The sequence below is a fragment of the Ctenopharyngodon idella genome, chromosome 16 (assembly GCF_019924925.1).
Source record: "Ctenopharyngodon idella isolate HZGC_01 chromosome 16, HZGC01, whole genome shotgun sequence".
NCBI classification, from domain to species: domain Eukaryota; kingdom Metazoa; phylum Chordata; class Actinopteri; order Cypriniformes; family Xenocyprididae; genus Ctenopharyngodon; species Ctenopharyngodon idella.
In genome coordinates, this window is record NC_067235.1 from 11,669,760 (window position 1) to 11,689,178 (window position 19,419).

General features: G+C 35.2%; 2 protein-coding genes across 4 annotated transcripts; both read right to left on the bottom strand.

Annotated features, from left to right (window-relative positions):
• Positions 1–213: 213 nt before the first annotated feature.
• On the bottom strand, positions 214–7,149 carry rpl18 (ribosomal protein L18). Its single transcript, XM_051865769.1, has 7 exons — positions 7,076–7,149; positions 6,350–6,436; positions 6,100–6,207; positions 5,033–5,131; positions 714–837; positions 474–543; positions 214–358 (listed from the first exon to the last, which is right to left on the bottom strand). Exons 1-7 carry the CDS (start codon positions 7,076–7,078, stop codon positions 283–285), a joined length of 567 nt encoding a protein of 188 aa, XP_051721729.1. The 5' UTR covers positions 7,079–7,149; the 3' UTR covers positions 214–282.
• A 990-nt stretch (positions 7,150–8,139) lies between these two features.
• si:ch211-120k19.1 (uncharacterized protein LOC563199 homolog) lies at positions 8,140–15,234 on the bottom strand. Of its 3 annotated transcripts, XM_051865540.1 has the most exons (6): positions 11,557–15,234; positions 11,177–11,302; positions 9,969–10,481; positions 8,591–8,661; positions 8,458–8,487; positions 8,140–8,372 (listed from the first exon to the last, which is right to left on the bottom strand). In XM_051865540.1, exons 3-6 carry the CDS (start codon positions 10,471–10,473, stop codon positions 8,253–8,255), a joined length of 726 nt encoding a protein of 241 aa, XP_051721500.1. In that variant the 5' UTR covers positions 10,474–10,481; positions 11,177–11,302; positions 11,557–15,234; the 3' UTR covers positions 8,140–8,252. The 3 variants fall into 3 exon arrangements, with proteins under 3 accessions (XP_051721500.1, XP_051721501.1, XP_051721499.1); XM_051865541.1 differs by having other exon boundaries at positions 11,177–15,234; XM_051865539.1 differs by lacking the exons at positions 11,177–11,302; positions 11,557–15,234 and having other exon boundaries at positions 9,969–11,151.
• Positions 15,235–19,419: the final 4,185 nt, after the last annotated feature.

The following is a 19,419-nucleotide window of genomic DNA, read 5'->3' on the forward strand; positions in this document are numbered from 1 at the left end:
GTACCTGCAGTTGTAAACAAAACATTAGGTTTGCTTTTCCACTTGATGTGGTGAAGTCACAGTCATTCATGTGCTTCAGGTGCATGTAGGGTGTCAATTTCACAGCAAATGGTTTAAAAAAAAAAAAAAAAAAAAAAAAAAAAATCACTTGCTGCAGCAAAATATTTTAGAGCATTTTTGAACAGAACATAAAATGAGATCATGATCATGTAATGAGATTGTATTTTGAATATTACCCAATCTTTATTTGCATTACAATATTGAATACAAAAAGACAGATGTTTAGTTCTTGTAGCCTCGGCTGGCTCTGCGACCACGGGCACGCTCGAACTTCCTGCCTTTGGAGCGCACATAGGGCCTAAAGACGGGAAAAATCATGTTTTCAGTTAAATAATTCATCACAACGATCAACTTTTATCAAACAGCCTCAACCTCATTAAGTTTTGAAATTAAAGTTCATATTGTTTCCTTACTTGGTGTGGCTGTGGGGGGTTCCAGGAGCTTTTCCAAAATGCCTGTACACCTCTCTGGCCTTACGGGGTCCTGTTTGCAAAGAAGACAAGTGCTTTAAAAACCTGGAGCTTAGCTAAAAACCTCTTCAGCAACTCATTCAGGGAACAAGTAGTTACAAAAAATGAGAAAGTTACTATGAACAATCAGATTTACACTGAATTTGTTAATTGAAGTTGTATTCTTGCTGTGCACACACGTACCTGACAACAGAACGGTGCCCTGTCCTCTAGGTGCAGTAAGTGCCAGCTGGTCCAAGGTCATGATCTGTCCACCAGCCTTCAAGATCCTGCGGCGAGCACCGTCGGTCACTTTTAGGGCACACACCTGTGAGAAGTCACAGGAAAGAGAAATAATGTTCATTTAGATATTCAGACAACCTCACACTGCATGCACTCGCTGCCAGGTGAAAAACACCTGAAGTATTTTGCAGTTCTTGAAACGTCCAAAAAGCAAAAAACTTTAGGACTGTTTATATAACAAAAAAAACAAAAAAAAAAACATCTACAACATAATTTGATCATTCACATCATCTCTCGAAAACACACATACAACTATTGTGATGTTTCTAAAATAAAATGTTTTAATAAATTGTATTATCATTACAATATTAGTACAACAGTACTATAGAGAGCAACCGGAAGTAAAAACTCCTTTCATTAGGGAAATTGATTTTTAACAATAACTTAAAACCTTTAAAGACAGACCTACTGTGAGCTACAAGGTTGTTAATTGATAGCATTTGCTTCTGTTGAAGCTGTTAAAACACATTATTTCAACTTAAGCCCTATTTGGACGGTAATTGTTTGTCATGTGGACATCTGTAAAAATAAATTTGCATCACACCTCAGTGATAAAACTCATGTATTCAGATGGAGATGGTGCAGGAACGAGTTTTCTAATTCTACGAACCCGGGAATGCGCTGCTCATGTGGTCAGTCGCATAATTGTCTGCTGTGAATAATAATGTCCTAAGGCCTATGCTTTGAATAATAAGAATAAATTCATATTTAATTTAATAGAAAAATCTCGTTTGATTATTTAAATCTCCCATTTAAAAACAGGAAGATAAACACACTATAGCTGAAATAGTTTTGTTTTTTATCTCAAAATGATGCATGTCATTTAAAAAAAAATGTGGAAATTAGCAGAAATAATGCAGCTTTTTTTTTTTTTTTTTAAACATGAGGTAAACAAAGCTGTTTTCTTTATATTTTTAATGTATATATAATTATATAATATAAAATTGTATTGCATACCTGTTGCTGCCACAATGACGACTAATTTCAAATATTTGCATGCTTTTTTGTCACCACCGAGGTGGAGCAGTGATGAAATATAAATACTTTCCAGCATTTCAGTAATAAGAGTACAAATATATTCACATTACAGTGAAGCGTAAGTCATTGTACGATGTTCTGCAGTGGTTAAAAAGGATTAAACAGTGAATTTTGAACTGATCTCTTCTTGTAAACTCAGATGTGGATTCGGACGGCAATTAACACATTACCTTGATGCATGTCAAAAAACAGTAGGTAATTCAGCTGGGCATTTTTTTTTTTACACGAGTGGTGGGAGAAAAACACAGACATACTGCATTATGGTGGCAATAAAACCCTGTAAATACCTTAAAACCCCACGAGAAACAATTACAGTCCCAATAGGGTTTTAGTTTTAAAATAATCGTGTTTAATAGTAGAATTCATGGTTAAAAACTACATTACCCATGATGCTGTACAGAAAATTCCATCAGTGTCTCGAAACATGTGCCAAAAGATCTCTTTAGCTCCGCCCACTCCCATGAAGCACCACAAATGACATTATATATGCTCCCAACACTCTCAAAATATGTAAATATTTGCATATGCATATTTTGCAATAAAACTTTTATATATCAACATTTAAATGAATAGTTTAATATCACTATTGTTTTTAATCTGATTAGTCTGTTCACGCGCAAAAAAAGTAATTTTCGAAAAAAAAAATTTCCCCGTGTTATACAGTAAATTCTAGGGCTGCACGATTAATTGAAATTAAACCGCATGCAATTTGTCAAAGGCTGCAATTATTTTATACGCAGCTTGTAAGTGCTGTACAGCTCTGTGATCAGTAGTAAATGCTGCTCCATCTGAAAGCCAGAGGGCGCTCACACGTCATTCCAGGAAATCCCTATAGGCATCATACTGTCGCTGTAGCTGAATAAACAGAAGATTGAAACGCTTTGATTAAACATGAATAAACACACGACTGCCTTATTCTGTGTAAGAAGCCACATCTCACAGAAGGATGCTCAACTGTCATTATGAAGTGAGTTTAGAGTTAAAACATTAAATGTTGTCTTTTGTTGGACAGGATGTTAATAAATGCTTATGTCTGGAAAGAGGTTTGATGCGGGCTGCACGATTAATTGTAATCGAAATCGCGATTTGGCTTAGTGCGATTATGACATGACAAAGGCTGCGATTTTTAATTATATAAATATGTACACGTCTGTGATCAGTAGTAAATGACGCTCCATCTGAGAGCACTGCATTAGAAAAAGCAACACACGTCAAATATACAAACTTTCCAAACATAAGCCTTTATGAACTTCTTTTCTAACAAAAGACAACATTTAATGCGTTTTTATTCCAAACTCACTTCATAACGTCAGTTGAGTGTTTGAAATAGCATTTTAATTAGCATTGGATTATAAATATACTTTATTATTACAGAAATACCCGAGAAGGCTTGAAGAAAACATATAAACCATGTATTGTTGTAGTCGTCTGTTTATTTTATTCATGTTTAATCAATCAAAGCGTTTCACCTTTTTATTCAGTCACAGCAATAGCATGATGCCCACTGGGGATTTCCTGGAACAGCGTTTGTTATATTGCATATATAACCTTTCTAACGATTTATAGCTTTATACCTTTATACCTAACGATTTATACCTTTCTAAGATTTATACTGCTTGCATGTTAACAGGTAACCCCAACATTTAGTCATACAAGTTTTAAATATTTTCTAATTATTATAGTTATATTTATAATTAAATACTAATGCTAAATACTTTAATAATGAAGGTTATTACAACAGTAATATTTCTTATTTAGTTTAGTATTTTTATTTAGCAATAATGATAATAATAATAAAAATAATTAGTCAAAATAATATATTAGCACAATTTCGGGCCAAATTGTGCAGCCCTACAAACAAGCAAAACATTTGTTTTCATTTGTTTTATAAAAAAAATAATAATAATTTAAATCGCAATTTTAACCAAAATAAAAAAAAAACGCAATTAGATTTTTTTTCTCCAAATCGTGCAGCCCTAGAGCATGCTGAACAAGTCACTTAAAACAAGAACTGTGTCGTTGTGCACATATGCAGAGATACTGCTGTATCAACAGCCTCATCTTTCTACATCTGAAGATTTGGTTTTCAAAAATCCATCAGATTAGACAAGACAGAAACGAACGTGCGCTGGGTCACGTTTGCATAAACCAGATCAAGCTGGACATTGAAACCACTGACCACAAACTTAAGACCAGTGGTTTTCATGTTGATGTATCAGCCAGATCTCATTTAAATAAGCTGGCTGGGTCCTACTGAGGGCTTCAGCAACCTTCCTAAAGGGCCGCAGGATGATATTAAAACATTGAATATTAAATAACTTAATTTGAATGCAGTACAAAATGTCAACTTTAAAGAAAATATACATATACTGAAAGCTTCAGGTACAGTAGCCTAGGTTTATTTAACATGTCTTAGGAAATACTACAGTAATTGAAAAATCAAATGTAAAAATAATACAGTATATTTTTCACTTTATAGAATATAAATTGAGTCTTCACTGTTAAATATAAATTGAATCATAACGAAGATACAAAAGTGATTCAGTCAAAAGCAGTTAAATGAATTTGTTTTGTTTTTTTGTTTTTTTAAGTAAACATTTTGAGGCTGCTGTTCCTTTAAGAACAAATGCACGAAATCTGTTTATGTTTGCATAGGACAGAGTGTTTATATGAATACTAAAGACGATGTGCATTTCAACATAAATGTGTGTGTATTTGACCATTCAAGCTCAATAAGCTGTGAAAGTAAACTGAATTCAGGATCGCATGCATCTGAGAGGCAGCATTTGTGCTCGAACTTCATCTGTATCCGTCGGCATGAGCACCAGATTGAGTCCTTCTCACAGCTTGTGATTATTAAAACTATGCGTTTAATTAAGCAGTACTGCGAAGTTAAAGACATGTAACACCTTAGAAAATCGATTTTTGAAATTTGTGAATCGATGCGAATTGGCTGAAGATATAATCGCGATTCATATGTGAATTTATTTTTTCCCCCACCCCTACCACTTACGCAATTTATTTAGGCTTTTTGATAATTACTTACTACGACGTTTCATGCTTGTAGTTACTTTTGCATTTTATTTTTAATGAAGTGATACTCTGTCCACTCATACAATTCAACATCTAATAAGCAAAATGGATGTGGAGACATTAAACAAACTTTCAACGTCTGGTCTTACCTTCAGTTTAGGGATGTTTTGAATTCTGACATCATCAGTAATAGTTCCCACAACAACAGCAGTCAGGTTGTCACGGCCTGGAAGCTTCATCTTACGGATCTGGAGGCAAAGAAGGAAAAAAAAATTAGCACAAGACAAAAATGACAAGGTTTATTTAGGGCTGGGTTAAAAATATTGATTTCTCAATTTTAACCAATTCTCATTTTGATGAACCAATATTGATTCTTAAATTTTTTTTTTTTTTTTTTTTTTTTAAGCCTATGCTGTTTTAAGGTGATGAACAAAACATTGTAGCACCAATTAAATCGCATTTTGTTACTTTTGATATGAAAAAGCCTCAGCTTTCAAATTCTGTTGATTTTATCACAAAATTCAAACAATAAATATCACTTTCAAAAATGCTTCATGCAATCGCTCAACCAGTGTTTCAACCACAGAAAGAAGTCAATAAAACAGCTTGTAAACAATGTCAAGTAATTTTTCTCAGAGAAGCCATTCAATGATCATAAACTCATTAGGCAGCTAGAAAAATAAATTCTAGAGATGATTATTTGCTAAATATATGCATGCACTATATTAGATATTCATTATATTTGTCCTTAACCTGTTCAATTATTTATAGTATGTTTGAAAAAATCTGTCATAAAAAGTTATGACTGCTACCAATTATATTTATAAAAAAAAAAAAAAAAAAAAAATAGCATAACTTGCATATTTATTGTGATTAAAAAGTTATAACAAATTCCTTGTGTAATTTAAATGTTTGCATATAAATCAGTTATTTTTTACGTTTAATATTATAGTAATGGACCAACGGATAAGGTTCCCTAAAAAGTTGTTACAGCATTAGTTGGGAGATTTCTTTTCCTTGAGAAAATTTGCCGTGTACTGTACCTGACATATACCAAATGAATCGATATGGAATTGAAATCGGAATGGAATCGAACCGCAAGATTGTGAATAGAAATCAAATTGAATTGTGAAATTTGCGTTATTATCCAGCCCTAATAATAACACGCAACAGGTCACACAAGATCTACATGAGAAACACTGGGGTTCAAACTCACCAGTCGGGACAGGGCCAGAGGGGGGCGGTTGGTCTTGCTCATGAAGAGTCTCCTCAGAATAACCTTGTTGAAGGGAGCATCAGAACGACGAGACAGGAATCTGTACAACTACAACACACAACAAAAAAGTGAATTGGTATAAAATGAAAGAGAAAATTTGAAAACAACTAGTCAGACAAATCGAGCAATACGTTTTGAAACTCGAGTTTCTTGCATGTTTATCAGTATTTAGTTTCATGATGGTTCTTACCTTGACCAAGAGCCTCAGGTAAATATCTTGACTTTTGGGCTCCTTCCTGTGAACCTTACGGTCCTTGTTGTGTCTGATGTCAACTCCCTGTGAGAGTCCACAAAATAACTCAATTAAGTTGCACACCAATAAAAAGCATCATTACAAAAAAACTTCAGGATATCAGAATTAGCACTTTCTCCATAAATTACACTAGCTAAGAACTTACATATATTGATCAATAATGGCTAGCATAGCTACAAAAACAACTTGAAGTGAAAAATATCTTCTTCACCATCATTCATATTTACACATTTATCTCAGAGAAGCTGTAACTCATGTGGCTGTGAGAGCCGAATACTGCTAGCAGTAGTAAAGCTAGCTTAGCCAACACGAGTTTGCGTTAGTGCTCTTCCTTCTGCCCAGTCAAATAAATTTCAAAGCCATTATGTATTTTATCTTTAAAAACAAAAGATTAATAAGACAGTAACACGCTGTCGTCAGACATCCTTAAGTATTTTTACACACGACACATGAACTAGAGTCTCAGCTCTGCGGCCCGATGTGCGTTAGCCGGCATTTACTTATAAAATTCACACACAATCCACAATAATACCTACATCTTTTCACTTATAGCGCTATGTAATGCTTATAAACATCATCTGCGGTACAACTAGAAAATATATCACTGAGGATGGAGGTAGATTTTGGACACTGGTTCTTTCCAAAAGAAATCAAGCTACCTACCATCTTGGACTCAGAGTGAAAAGGGAAAAGGAAAGCTCGCGAGAGGACGTATAGCGAGATTACTGAACGCTATGAGTCATGTGACTGAAAAGCCGTGTCCGGATTGGTTTACGCTTCCTGTCACTGAAAAATCGTGTGTACATTGGATATGGCTGGTTACAGCAAGAGCACGGTGAAATTCATACTAAACGGTGTTTAAGCAAACAAAAATAGCTAAATTAAAATTTAGGGTCTATAATAGAACATCACTGTGGTTTATCTTAGCTACATAAAGTTTAAAAGAGTTTGATTACAAATTTATTATAATGGATATATCGTTATTGTGATAATTATAGCCTAGGCATTTAACCAATTCCCATATCTATAAAATCTCTCTGAATATCAGCATGAAAAGAAAATTCACCCAGTCAATTTTTTAAATGCATAGATTTTTAGTCTATAACAATGTCATTTTTTAATTGTTTGGTTCCACTTTATATTAGATGTATTTTATGTAGACTAACCTTTAAATTAAACATTACACATATTGTGTACATACATGTTTTTATGTTGTAAAAAATACATGAATGTAGGCTAATTACAGCTGCAATAAATTTCTATAATTACACTGTTGACACTTTCCTTACCCCTTAACCCACCCTTAAACCTTACCAGACTACCAAACTTGTCCCTAACCTTACCCATATCCCACCTCAATAGCAGCACAAGTGTTTTGCAATACAACATGAACACAATAAGTACAATGTACCTATTCTTTTTTATATAAGCACATAGTTGAAGACACCTAATATAAAGTGACCATTTTTTGACCTCATAATGTTTATAACCAAGTTCCCACCCACCATTATTTCTATAATTTCGATAATCCATTTCACTGTGGAAAAAAAAGATCTTTCTCTACTTCTGTTTCATTTCAACTTTAATGTTTCTAAAAGAATATGTGGAAAAACTGGGGTAAGAAATAATGTATGTTTATTAAGTAGCATAATTGACCATTTAAAAGATTCATTTATTTGTGCTTTACCCCAATAGGAGACATGAAAAATGATTTGTTCAAATCTCAGTTGTTTGAAACATCAGCCAGCTTTAATGCATCCATTATATGTACAAAGTTGCATATATGCATGTTGCATATTTTGATTTTTTTGTTAAGTTCAATGCCAAGCAGCTGTATAGCCTAGCTCAGGAAGTCATTTTTCTGTTGCTTGAAATGACACAAGAAGACAGTCCAGCCAAGAGCTACTCCTCCAACAAAAACAGTACGAGCCACTGGCGGGATCAGGGAGAAGTTCACAGCCTGAGACATGAAGAATATAGTTAGGAAAAAAAAAATAGGAAGCATCTTAGAAGCAGATGCACAGATGTACAAATGGATATAGTACCTGCATTGTTGACCAGTACACCAATCCAGTCTACCAAGAGAAAAAAAAAGAGTAAATCAATGTGTCAAAATTAATCCAGAACCTTTAATATTTACACATATGTTCAATAGCTCTTGCGCTCTTCAATGTTTACCTTATATGAGGTCCAGAATTTATTTCTCCAGTCTTCAAGGGGATCTTCTGCACCCTCCAATGTACTCAGCCCTTAAGAAGTGTAATAAACACTTTACTAAAACAGTTTATCATTATTCATTCAATTGTGCACCAATATAGTTTTGTATTGATTTTGTTTTATTGTACAGGATAAGTTGAAGTGGAAATTCTTCAGTTATTCCTTTTGGTGGAAAAACAAAAACAATATATATATATATATATATATATATATATATATATACATATATACATATATATATATATATATACATATATACATATATATATATATATACAGTATCTCACATAACTCAACACACAGCCATTAATGTCTAAACCGCTGGCCACAAAAGTGAGTACACCCCTAAGTGAAAATGTCCAAATTGGGCCCAAAGTGTCAATATTTTGTGTGGCAAACCATTATTTCGGAGCTGGTGGATGTTAGAGATCTTGCGCTCCTCCACCTTCCATTTGAGGATGCCCCACAGATGCTCAATAGGGTTTAGGTCTGGAGACATGCTTGGCCAGTCCATCACCTTTACCCTCAGCTTCTTTAGCAAAGCAGTGGTCATCTTGGAGGTGTGTTTGGGGTCGTTATCATGTTGGAATACTGTCCTGCGGCCCAGGGGATCATGCTCTGCTCATTCATGGTTCCCTCAATGAACTGTAGCTCCCCAGTGCCGGCAGCACTCATGCAGCCCCAGACCATGACACTCCCACCACCATCCTTGACTGTTGGCAAGACACACTTGTCTTTGTACTCCTCACCTGGTTGCCGCCACACATGCTTGACACCATCTGAACCAAATAAGTTTATCTTGGTCTCATCAGACCACAGGACATGGTTCCAGTAATCCATGTCCTTAGTCTGCTTGTCTTCAGCAAACTGTTTGCTGTCTTTCTTGTGCATCATCTTTAGAAGAGGCTTCCTTCTGGGACAACAACCATGCAGACCAATTTAATGCAGTGTGCGGCGTATGGTCTGAGCACTGACAGGCTGAACACGTACACTCAACTAACACTAACGAGTCACATGACACCGGGAGAGAGAAAATGGCTAATTGGGTCCAATTTGGACATTTTCACTTAGGGGTGTACTCACTTTTGTGGTCAGCGGTTCAGACATTAATGGCTGTGTGTTGAGTTATTTTGAGGGGACAGCAAATTTACACTGTTATACAAGCTGTACACTCACTACTTTACATTGTAGCAAAGTGTCATTTCTTCAGTGTTGTCACATGAAAAGATATAATGAAATATTTACAAAAATGTGAGGGGTGTACTCAATTGTGAGATACTATATACACCCAACAATTAGAGCATTATATTTGAAGTTAAAAAAAAATCCTGATTCTCACCAATGTAGAAAGCACTTATTGTCATGGGGGCTGCAAATAGCTGGTCCAGAAACACTTTAAGTGACACTCTTTTGGCCCCTCCCCCCGGAAACATCCTCTCCAGTCCTCGTAGCCAATGGTAATTGAAGTTGGCATGGAAACAGAACCCAACCAGTGCCACCCGAGCAGTCTGGGCCCAGTCAATGCTGTGAAGCTGTGAAACATGTTGTACTGGAGCTAATGTTTTATTTTCTTCTGAGGCTTTTTTGTTGCCTTCTGAGTAAATTATTTTGGTATCATACAAAGTCAGATCATCTGTCTTTGCTTCTCCAGCCACAGTAAATCCTTCAGTGGATATCTTGGATGGATCTTGTCGCATTCGATCCAGTTTGTGTTCTGTCACTTTGTCCTGAGCTTTTCCCAGCATGCTTTGCTGAATGAGGTCTGCTGTGGCGAACAGCGTTGTGTATCCCACCACGTTGGAGAGGTATGGATGGGATTTGAACAAAGCCCATGTTCTTTTCATGATGACCGCTGGACAGGGATAATAAAAGCAAATATTTAATGAAAATGAATAGGCTCGATCTACATTAAATGTCATTTCATCCTTTTAAAGTCACCATAAAATCAAAATTGACAATTCTTATTTCTTTATGGAATATTGCAGTATTTATTATAAATGATTTATCTTTGCACACCATTATTTAAAAAAATAAAAAATAAATCAAAATAACTTCCCCTCCCTTTTGCAGCGACATCTCATCTCTGATGATGTGTTTACTGGCGTGAGGGCGGGGCAACCTGTCACTCACATGACATCACAGCAATAGCAAACCACAAGAGAGACTCACTGGACTTAATGGGTGGAGCTAGACGGCCCGGCCACATCCTAACCCTACCCATAACCCTATACATAATAAATCGCTATACATAACTCCACCCATTAGGTCCACGAAGGTGGAGCTGGACTAGGTCGAACTCCGCCCATTACATTCAGAGAAGTGGAGTTGGACGTCATTTGGCTCTGCAGTGAGCACCACTTGAACCACAACAATCCAATCAATTCCTGATGGACAAAATAAATTCCCGGCCTATAAATTTTTTTCTTGTTTAAGATGCCGTTTCACTCAGATATATGTCACAATAGGGAAGAAAAGACTATAGCAATTTCTTTTTCATGCTGACTTAAAGTTTTTTAATATGTACAAAATCACACTGGCTTAACTCACCATGTAGCTGTCCTGTTTCAAGAATGAATGACAAATCTCAAGGTTCACTCTGTGGATCCCTCTGATTGATTCTTGTAAACAAAGCTGGCTGATTGGTCAAACACAGACCAATCAGAACTGTTTGTTCTGAGGTACAAAGTTCAAAGTAGCAAGAATGAGTGTTTATGATAAGGTTTATCAGTCAGTGCAAGAATGTGAGAAAAGAACACATGGTTAGAACCAGGGAACATTTGAGAGAATATTACCAAAGGGAAAAACGTCTTTAGTTAGTAATCGGCATATAAAACATTCTTCTGCTTTCCTGCTAACAGTAAAACACATTATAATCATACAGAACGAAATGCAGAAATCAGATACACAACATGAAGTATGAAGCTCACCAATGTTAAACTTGAGAGAAGAACATTCTAACACCAATCTGAAAGCACAGGTTCTTCAAAACCAAGAGAGAACGCATGCTGCAGTGACAAGCACATGTGTGAAGTTGCACTAAATATAGTGAAGACTCTCCTGTCCACACCCACTGCTTATGTTACCATGCTGAATGTTAATGGACTAAAAAAGATTAAAGTCCCCCTGTGGTGAAAATCAAGTTTTTAATGTTGTTTATATGTCTATGTGGTGTTTTAAATATGCTTTAAGACAAACATGTGCAAAATCATAAGTCAAACACCATTGCTGAGTATTTTCTCTTTAAAACTGCTGTGAAAAAAAGACTCAATGAACTATATGCCTTTCTCCACTGACATTCTGAGTTGTTCAAAGCGTTTCTAATGATACTGATTGTTAGAAGGCAACTGTCTGACTCAAGACCGGGAACATGGTTTGTATAACAATAACACATTATTAGCTGATTGATAATGTAGTCAAGCAAAATCCTAATCATATTAATTACCGTTATGTGTCTGACGTTGTAAAAAGCGATACCATTGTGCAGAGTTTACCTCAGTAAGTTGACCGAGTGGATCTCTTGAGCTTGTGCGAATGAGTGGATGCGGGGCTAATTATCATATTCATAGATCCGCGTATAATAAATGAGGCAAGGGTGTAGAGTTACATTCAAGCTATTTTAAAACACATTTAAACATTTTTTCCTGTGAAAAAAATGTCGTTTTGGTGATCAAAGATGAGTTTTAAGGGATAAAATTATTGACTACAGGTGGACTTAGGTAATATAACCAATGAATTACACAAAAATTCAAACAAGATGCTATTAGCAATTTCACATCTGGTTCAGTGTTGTTAAAACTAAAAAATATCACAAATAGCATGTTATTTGAAATAAGACAGAAATAAAATCAAATATAAATATTAGCCTAGATAAAACTTGACCTAAAAATAAAAATGAGAAATGTTGAAAAATTAGAAATAAAATAAGCTGAAGTTGAAGTATTAAAATTACTACAACTAAAACTTAAATAAAAATGTATGAAAGCTAAATAGAGATATTTAAATTAAATGTAGAAATTCTTCCGAAACACTTTTCACAGTCTCTAAATTTGTCCAACACAGCACATATGAGAATTCTCTCTCTCTCTCTCTTCATTTTTAGGTGAACTAATAAAAAGCATATAACAAAATACTAAAATATTATGCACATAAAATAACACTAATCTGGATATTTCTTTAACTTTAGACACTTTTAGGTGTTGATCATGAAGGTCTTCTTTGTGGGGGAAACAGGAAAATCAAGGTAAAACATATAAAATAAAACCAACTATTGGTAACTATTGTAAAATGTCTTTTATGTTCCACAGATGAAAGAAAGTAATAGAGGTTTAAAATGGAGAGGATGTTCTTTTTCCTGAAAATACTTGTATTATTTATCACATTGGACCAAAACTTAGTGACTTTGCACACACAGGGAATAACAACTTTCCCCAAAGATATTTTGATAATTTTTTTACTTTTTTCCCCCCAACCTTGTTACCTGGTCAAAAATGACTGGCCTACACAAAAATTGCTAAATCCCTCAGTATGCTGTTATTGCAAAATAATGTATTCAACTTGTTTTCTTTTAATTAGGACATGAATTGTATTTCTTTTTAGAACCGATTGATCATAGGCCTCCTCATTAATCCAAGCTTATTCACCTCTTTTTTTTTTCTTTTTTTTTTTAAGTGAATAAGCTTGTGTGAACATTTTTCACTCAAAAACTGTGATCCACATAAGCTCAAATCAATGAGGCTTAAATCAATGAGGCCTATAATCAATCAGTTCCAAAAGGAAATACAGAAACTGCTATAATTGAAAGAAAGCAAGTTGACAAAAAGATTGAATCGAGTGTTTGGTGATAGTGTGATATAGTGAGAGATTTACAAGCAATTTAAAAGGCCAGTCAATTTTGAACATGAACACTAAATGAAAAGAGGTAAACATTTTTCAACACAGAACAGCACATAAAAGATTCTAGCCCTTGAAGCATTTCTAATTTCAAATATAATGCTCTAATGTGGGTATAGATTGCAGAATATCTTTTAAGTCATATATTAAGCATTCAAAGTTAACATGTTCCTGCTTTGAATCATGTCATATTTCCTGTCCTCTGGACCACGTTCCATTATGTTGAACGTCCCCATAGATATGTAAAAATAACATTTTGTCTGAGGGCTGAAATGCGAAGGCAATTTGTCTGTGGCAACCAGTAGAGCTCTCAGACAGGAGAATGTGTTAATGAGGATCTGAGATTAAAGAGATCAATTAAAGGCCCGTTAAGCGCTTAACTGGTGCGCTGTGTTTGCTAACACTTAACAAGCGATGTTTTTGACAATGCACAAGGAGACCACACGGCATGAACCAGTTGACTTCTAGGTAATTGCTTTTCTTTTCATTCTGCTGCACTTCTCTGTCCTCTTTAATGGTGCGGTCTTGCCTCCCTTTATCTAAGCAGACAAAGAATCGTTCATTCTGTGGCATCATCACTGAACCAATGCCACCCTCCCCTCGGTCATTCATTCACTCTCTCTCTGTCTCTCGGTCAGTCAGGGTGCATGACTGGATCACCTGTGCAAAGCTTTCCCTGATTCCCTGGTTCGCATTTTAAAGTGGATTCTTAGTGAGTAACAGAAGGTAAGTGTGCTTTCATATAGAAAGATTTAATTTGGTTACCATTATCAAGCTTTTAGAGATCTGAATCTTATTTTGATGTAATACTGAATGTTGTAGTTCAGCTCCTTTAGTTTTTCTGGGGTACATGACTGCAAGTGTTAAACAAAATGTTAACATACTGAGCCTAAACTATCGATATTCATTTGCAGTTTAGCAAACAACTACTGAATCTGATGTGATATTATCTTACCTTCTGTCTCTCTCTCTCTCTCTCTTATGCTCCTAATTGGTGAACGTGAAGTAGAACATGTTCCTGAATCAACATCTGTGTTGATCCTGGAACAATGTTCCAATCAACCAATCAGATTTGAGGGATAGTTTCATAGTCAAAGTGTTAGTTCACCCAAAAATGAAAATAATGTCATATATTACTCACCCTCATGTCGTTCTACAGCAGTTAGACCTTCGTTCATCTTCAGAACACAAATTAAGATATTGTGGATGAAATCCGATGGCTCAGTGAGGCCTTGATTGAGAGCAAAGCCATTCAAACTCTCAAGGTCCATAAAGGTATTAAAAACATATTTGAAACAGTTCATGTGAGTTCATTCGTTCTATCTTAATATTATAAAGCGACGAGAATACCTGTCATTTCCCTCTGATTTTAGGGATGTTATGGGCAGGGTTAGGTTTAGGGGTAGGGACAGGGTTAGCACTATGTTTTTTGACAGGAATGTTGTTCCTGGATCAACAAAAGATGTCTTACTTGTCACAGTGACCCTCATATTTTATCCTCATTTTATCCCCAAAGCTATGCGTCCATCCAGTATTTTGACCTTTGAACCAGGGCTGGAGCATGGAGTGCCATGGGGTCGGGATCTTTTTACTTTCGTGACCTCAGCAGCCGGTCACATGATGAGGACTTTGCAAAAACCACGTAAAAACAAGCCATCAAAACGACAAGTCAATCATCGCAGGTTTCTGCACAACATGATACAGAGGTACGTTTTATATATATATATATATATATATATATATATATATATATATAAAAAAATACAGTACTGTCCTATATCTAGGACATATATCTTCACCAAGGTGTGAGCAAAAATACAGTAAAACAATAATATTTTGAGGACTTAACTGTTTTCTATTTTAATATATTTTAAAATTTTATTTATTCCTGTGATGGATGGCAAACCTGAATTTTAGCAGTCATCATTGCACTCTTCAGTGTCACATGATCCTTCAGAAATTATTTTAGAATAACCTGATTTCAAGAAACATTTCTTATAATTATCATTATTTAAAACAACTGTTTAATATGTTTGTGGAAACCAGGATACAATTTCCAGGATACTTTAATGAATAGAAAATACAAAGGAACAGCATTTATTTTAAATAGAATTTATTGGTAACAATAAAAATGTCTGTCACTTGTGATTATTTTAATACGTCTTTGCTGAATAAAAGTATTAATTTCTCTCAACAAAAAAAGAGAGAAAATCTTAATGACCCCAAACTTATATATAATTTTGTATAATACATTTTATGAATTTTATATAATAATTATGTTATTATAAATAACTATATTAAATAATTATAATTAATATTCAATCTGTTTCTACACAGGAAATTTGCAGAAATAGAGGCAGCGAACCATCAGCTGGCTTCTGCTTTATTTTCAACTGATAAACCCCCAAATCATCCGACACCCAGTCTATCTCGCATTGCAAAAGAAGTCACAGACCAGTCACCTAAACCCTCAAAACAAGGTAAAAGACCTTACTTTTTATTTTCAGAACCGGTTTGTTCTGGTCTGGAACAAGTTTGATGAATCCTTGTTCTGTTTTCTACAGCTATTGAAACTTTTATAAATGCTGACAAAACTGAAGTGCTTCCTGAACAACAAGAGGATGTGTGTGACCTCTGGACATTGGACAGTCTTATGGAGACCAGTGTGGCTGATAAAAGTTTCTCACAATGCAAGTCCTTCAACAGTACAGGCACAAATCTGAGGACTGAAACCTACAAAGCTGCAAAGAAAAACAACCCCGGACACACAATGGAAGGCAACAGCTTCGAAAGGCAACCAGCATCTACCGATTTAGAAAGCTTTGAGGAAAGCGTGTCCTCCTGGTTGGGAAGCATTGAAAGAACAAGAACGTATTCAAAACCATGTCTCACCAAATACTCTGACATGAAGTTGCTCCCCACGGGTGTTGATGTTTCAGACCTGTCACCCCCTTCTCCGGTGATTTCACTATTGTCTTTGGATTCATGTGATTTGGAGGTTCAGATGCTCATAGATGCTGAGCACGGCGTCCAAACGCAAGATGGCACCATCGTTGAGAGTCTTCAAATGGATATGGTGGATGAACTTGACCTACTGGATTGTTATGATAATCATGGAGATCTGCAGATCCACAATAATGATCCTAAATGTAAAACGGCTGAGTGGATGGTTCACAATGAAGAGGATTTAGAGGAAACCAGCATGTTTCCAAGCTCTCTGGATTCTCTAGGAATCCTAGAGAACCTAACAGGTTTTGGCGGTGGGACCAGCAATATGTGCAATTTGAGCCAAAACGGTCAAGAATTTGATGCTAATATTCTCTCCAATCAAGAGCCACATAGACATAGTTTCCATCACAATCAACTAAACTATTCCATGAACCACAATAACATCCTAGAGGGCCATTTTGGTAGGGCTGAACCTTGCATGAGGACAAATGGAAAGGAGGATGGTTACTCAGATACAGGATTGTCTGCCATGAATGGTATTGTTTCAAGCCACCACATGTTCTCGGCGCTTGAAAATCAGCTGGACTCTCAATCCAAACGGATTCACTATGACATCTGGGAGCAACAGCCTCTAAAAAGCTCACACAAGAGCTATTCAAGTCCAGAAACGGAGCAGTATCTTATGATGCAAGACACTGATATCAGAAATGCAGACAAAAATACTGAGAATCAGACTGGATCAGGTCTCCAATGCCCCATAATGTGTTGCCTTGAAGGCTTTTGTTATCATAAAGGAGAGTCGTGTTTTTACTCGAAATTCAGAGGCAATCAGAGTTGTCACAACTTTGAGGGCGTGGCTAGATCTTTCCCTGCTACATTACATAAGATCCACCCCACTCCAATTCCAACTCCGCCTCTAGATGATGATTGGTTATTCAGTAATATTGTTGCAGAGGAAGAGGTAAATTGCATGAGTAATACATTTGGAAAGTACTGATCAGTCGCTGGACAGTAATGTAGTTATGAAATGTTTACATGAATTTTATTGTATCTGGGGTTGTTTGATTATTAAGGTGCGGTTACATGTATCGTTGCTCTGCGAAATTTCAATTCAATAGGAATCTGCGTAAATAGGACTTTCGCTTGAAGGCAAGAGATTTCGCTCATGTTCAAGTTGGTCACGCGACTTCACCGTGATGAACAACAGAAAGCTGCTTGGTTTGAATGTGACTTCTGTCTGAGATGTGCTGCATATATATATATATATATATATATATATATATATATATATATATATTGCCCGCACCTTTACACTTTCATGATTTTATGATCATTTCTGTGAAATGTTCTTGTCAGTGTTGTGAAATTAATTTCTCAATTAGTGAAATATTTTCTGTAGCCTAATAAAGACTGTATGAGTGTTGTAACATTTTATATAGAGGACTAGGAGTGCCACTTTTCAAATTTGCGAATAAACAGATATAAAACAAAGCAGTAGATAAAGAAAAGCAACTGGCCTAATTTAAAAAAAAAAAAAAGTTACTGTCATGGACTGGTCATCAGTCCACAGTGTTTCGTCCAAAGATGCTGGGACAGGCTCCAGGAATGAGTGGATGGATGTATTTAAAAAAAAGTAATTAATGTATTATTTTATTGTTACATTTACATTATAAACATGAATTAAACTGTTTTAACTTTGTCTAAATGTCTATCAATTTATTAGTTTATTATTATTATTATTATTAATGCCTTTACATGTAAAATAAAGTTTTAAATATCTATTTATTTATCAATTTTAAAATTGATTTATTAGTTTATTATTTTATTGTAAAAACAATTTTAAAGGGGTCATGAATTGAGAAATCCAATTTTCCTTGATCTTTTGACATACAAGAGGTCATTGTACTATAAAAAATCCTGTAAGTTTCAAAATTTCCTCATTAGTCCAAAAACAGCTTTTATTGAAACCAAGCTCAGAAAATGACTCGTTTCGGATTTTGTCACATGATTATGTCACAGTGCACAAAAGACAGCCTCTGCAGAAAAAGATCAAGGCCTATTTCTACATCATTGCCTCTTTAGCCCCACCCACCAATCCGCGCATGTTATGTAGTAAATACAAGGCAGATGCAAACACAGGATTACTCCCATAAATATACTGTATATACATAGATGAGTCATTAAGCCTGTTTCTATAGGCCGCTATACGCTGTCCGCCATATTGGAACAGTCAAAGCTGGTACGAGAACATTTGAGAGCAAGCTGACTGAGCGTCTGCAACCGTAGTTAGATACATGTATTAATATCCTTTAGGGCTGTCGATTTAATGCGTTAATTTAATTAGCTATGTGAAAAAATAATGCTTTAAAATTATTAATACCTATAAAACCATAGCAGAATGATTGTGCGTCTCCTGTTTGTTTTCTGAATGAATGTGCGTTTTGAGCAAATCAATCGGGTGAAACAATAAATTCAATGGCACATTCATAACGAGAGCCATTTCCTTCATTCCTGAATGAATCAGCCGTTTGAATTAATCGAATGACTCAATGACTTACTCATTTAGACATTTACTGCCAAATACTGGCAATTTTAGTTTGAGTATAATTTCATAAAAAAATGAAATTTTGTCATTCTGTCAAAAATAAAAAAATTCTGTCATCATATACTCACCCTCATGGACGTTGAAGCCTAAAAGTTTATGTGTAATGAATCCTATGTTGAATCAAATAAAATATTTTTTCTAAAGCTACTTTTTGTATTGTCTATTTAATGCTTTTCTCATTTAACACAATAATGACTTTATATTATTTTTTGGGGGTAATTTCTCAGCCAAATTTGATCTGTGATTAATTTGCGATTCATTAGATTAATTAATCGTCCACATCGTGTAATTAGATTAAAATATTTAATAGCTTGACAGTCCTAATATCTATAACTGCAATAGACTT

Coding starts and splice junctions, on each gene's coding strand:
- rpl18 (XM_051865769.1), bottom strand. Junction 6,208..6,349: donor ACCTGAGGCTCTTGGTCAAG/GTAAGAACCATC, acceptor TGTGTGTTGTAG/TTGTACAGATTCCTGTCTCG. Junction 5,132..6,099: donor CTCTGGCCCTGTCCCGACTG/GTGAGTTTGAAC, acceptor CTTTGCCTCCAG/ATCCGTAAGATGAAGCTTCC.
- si:ch211-120k19.1 (XM_051865539.1), bottom strand. CDS start 10,548: ATGACATTTAATGTAGATCGAGCCTATTCATTTTCATTAAATATTTGC. Junction 8,662..9,968: donor AATAAGTGCTTTCTACATTG/GTGAGAATCAGG, acceptor ACACTTCTTAAG/GGCTGAGTACATTGGAGGGT. Junction 8,488..8,590: donor AATTCTGGACCTCATATAAG/GTAAACATTGAA, acceptor TTCTCTTGGTAG/ACTGGATTGGTGTACTGGTC.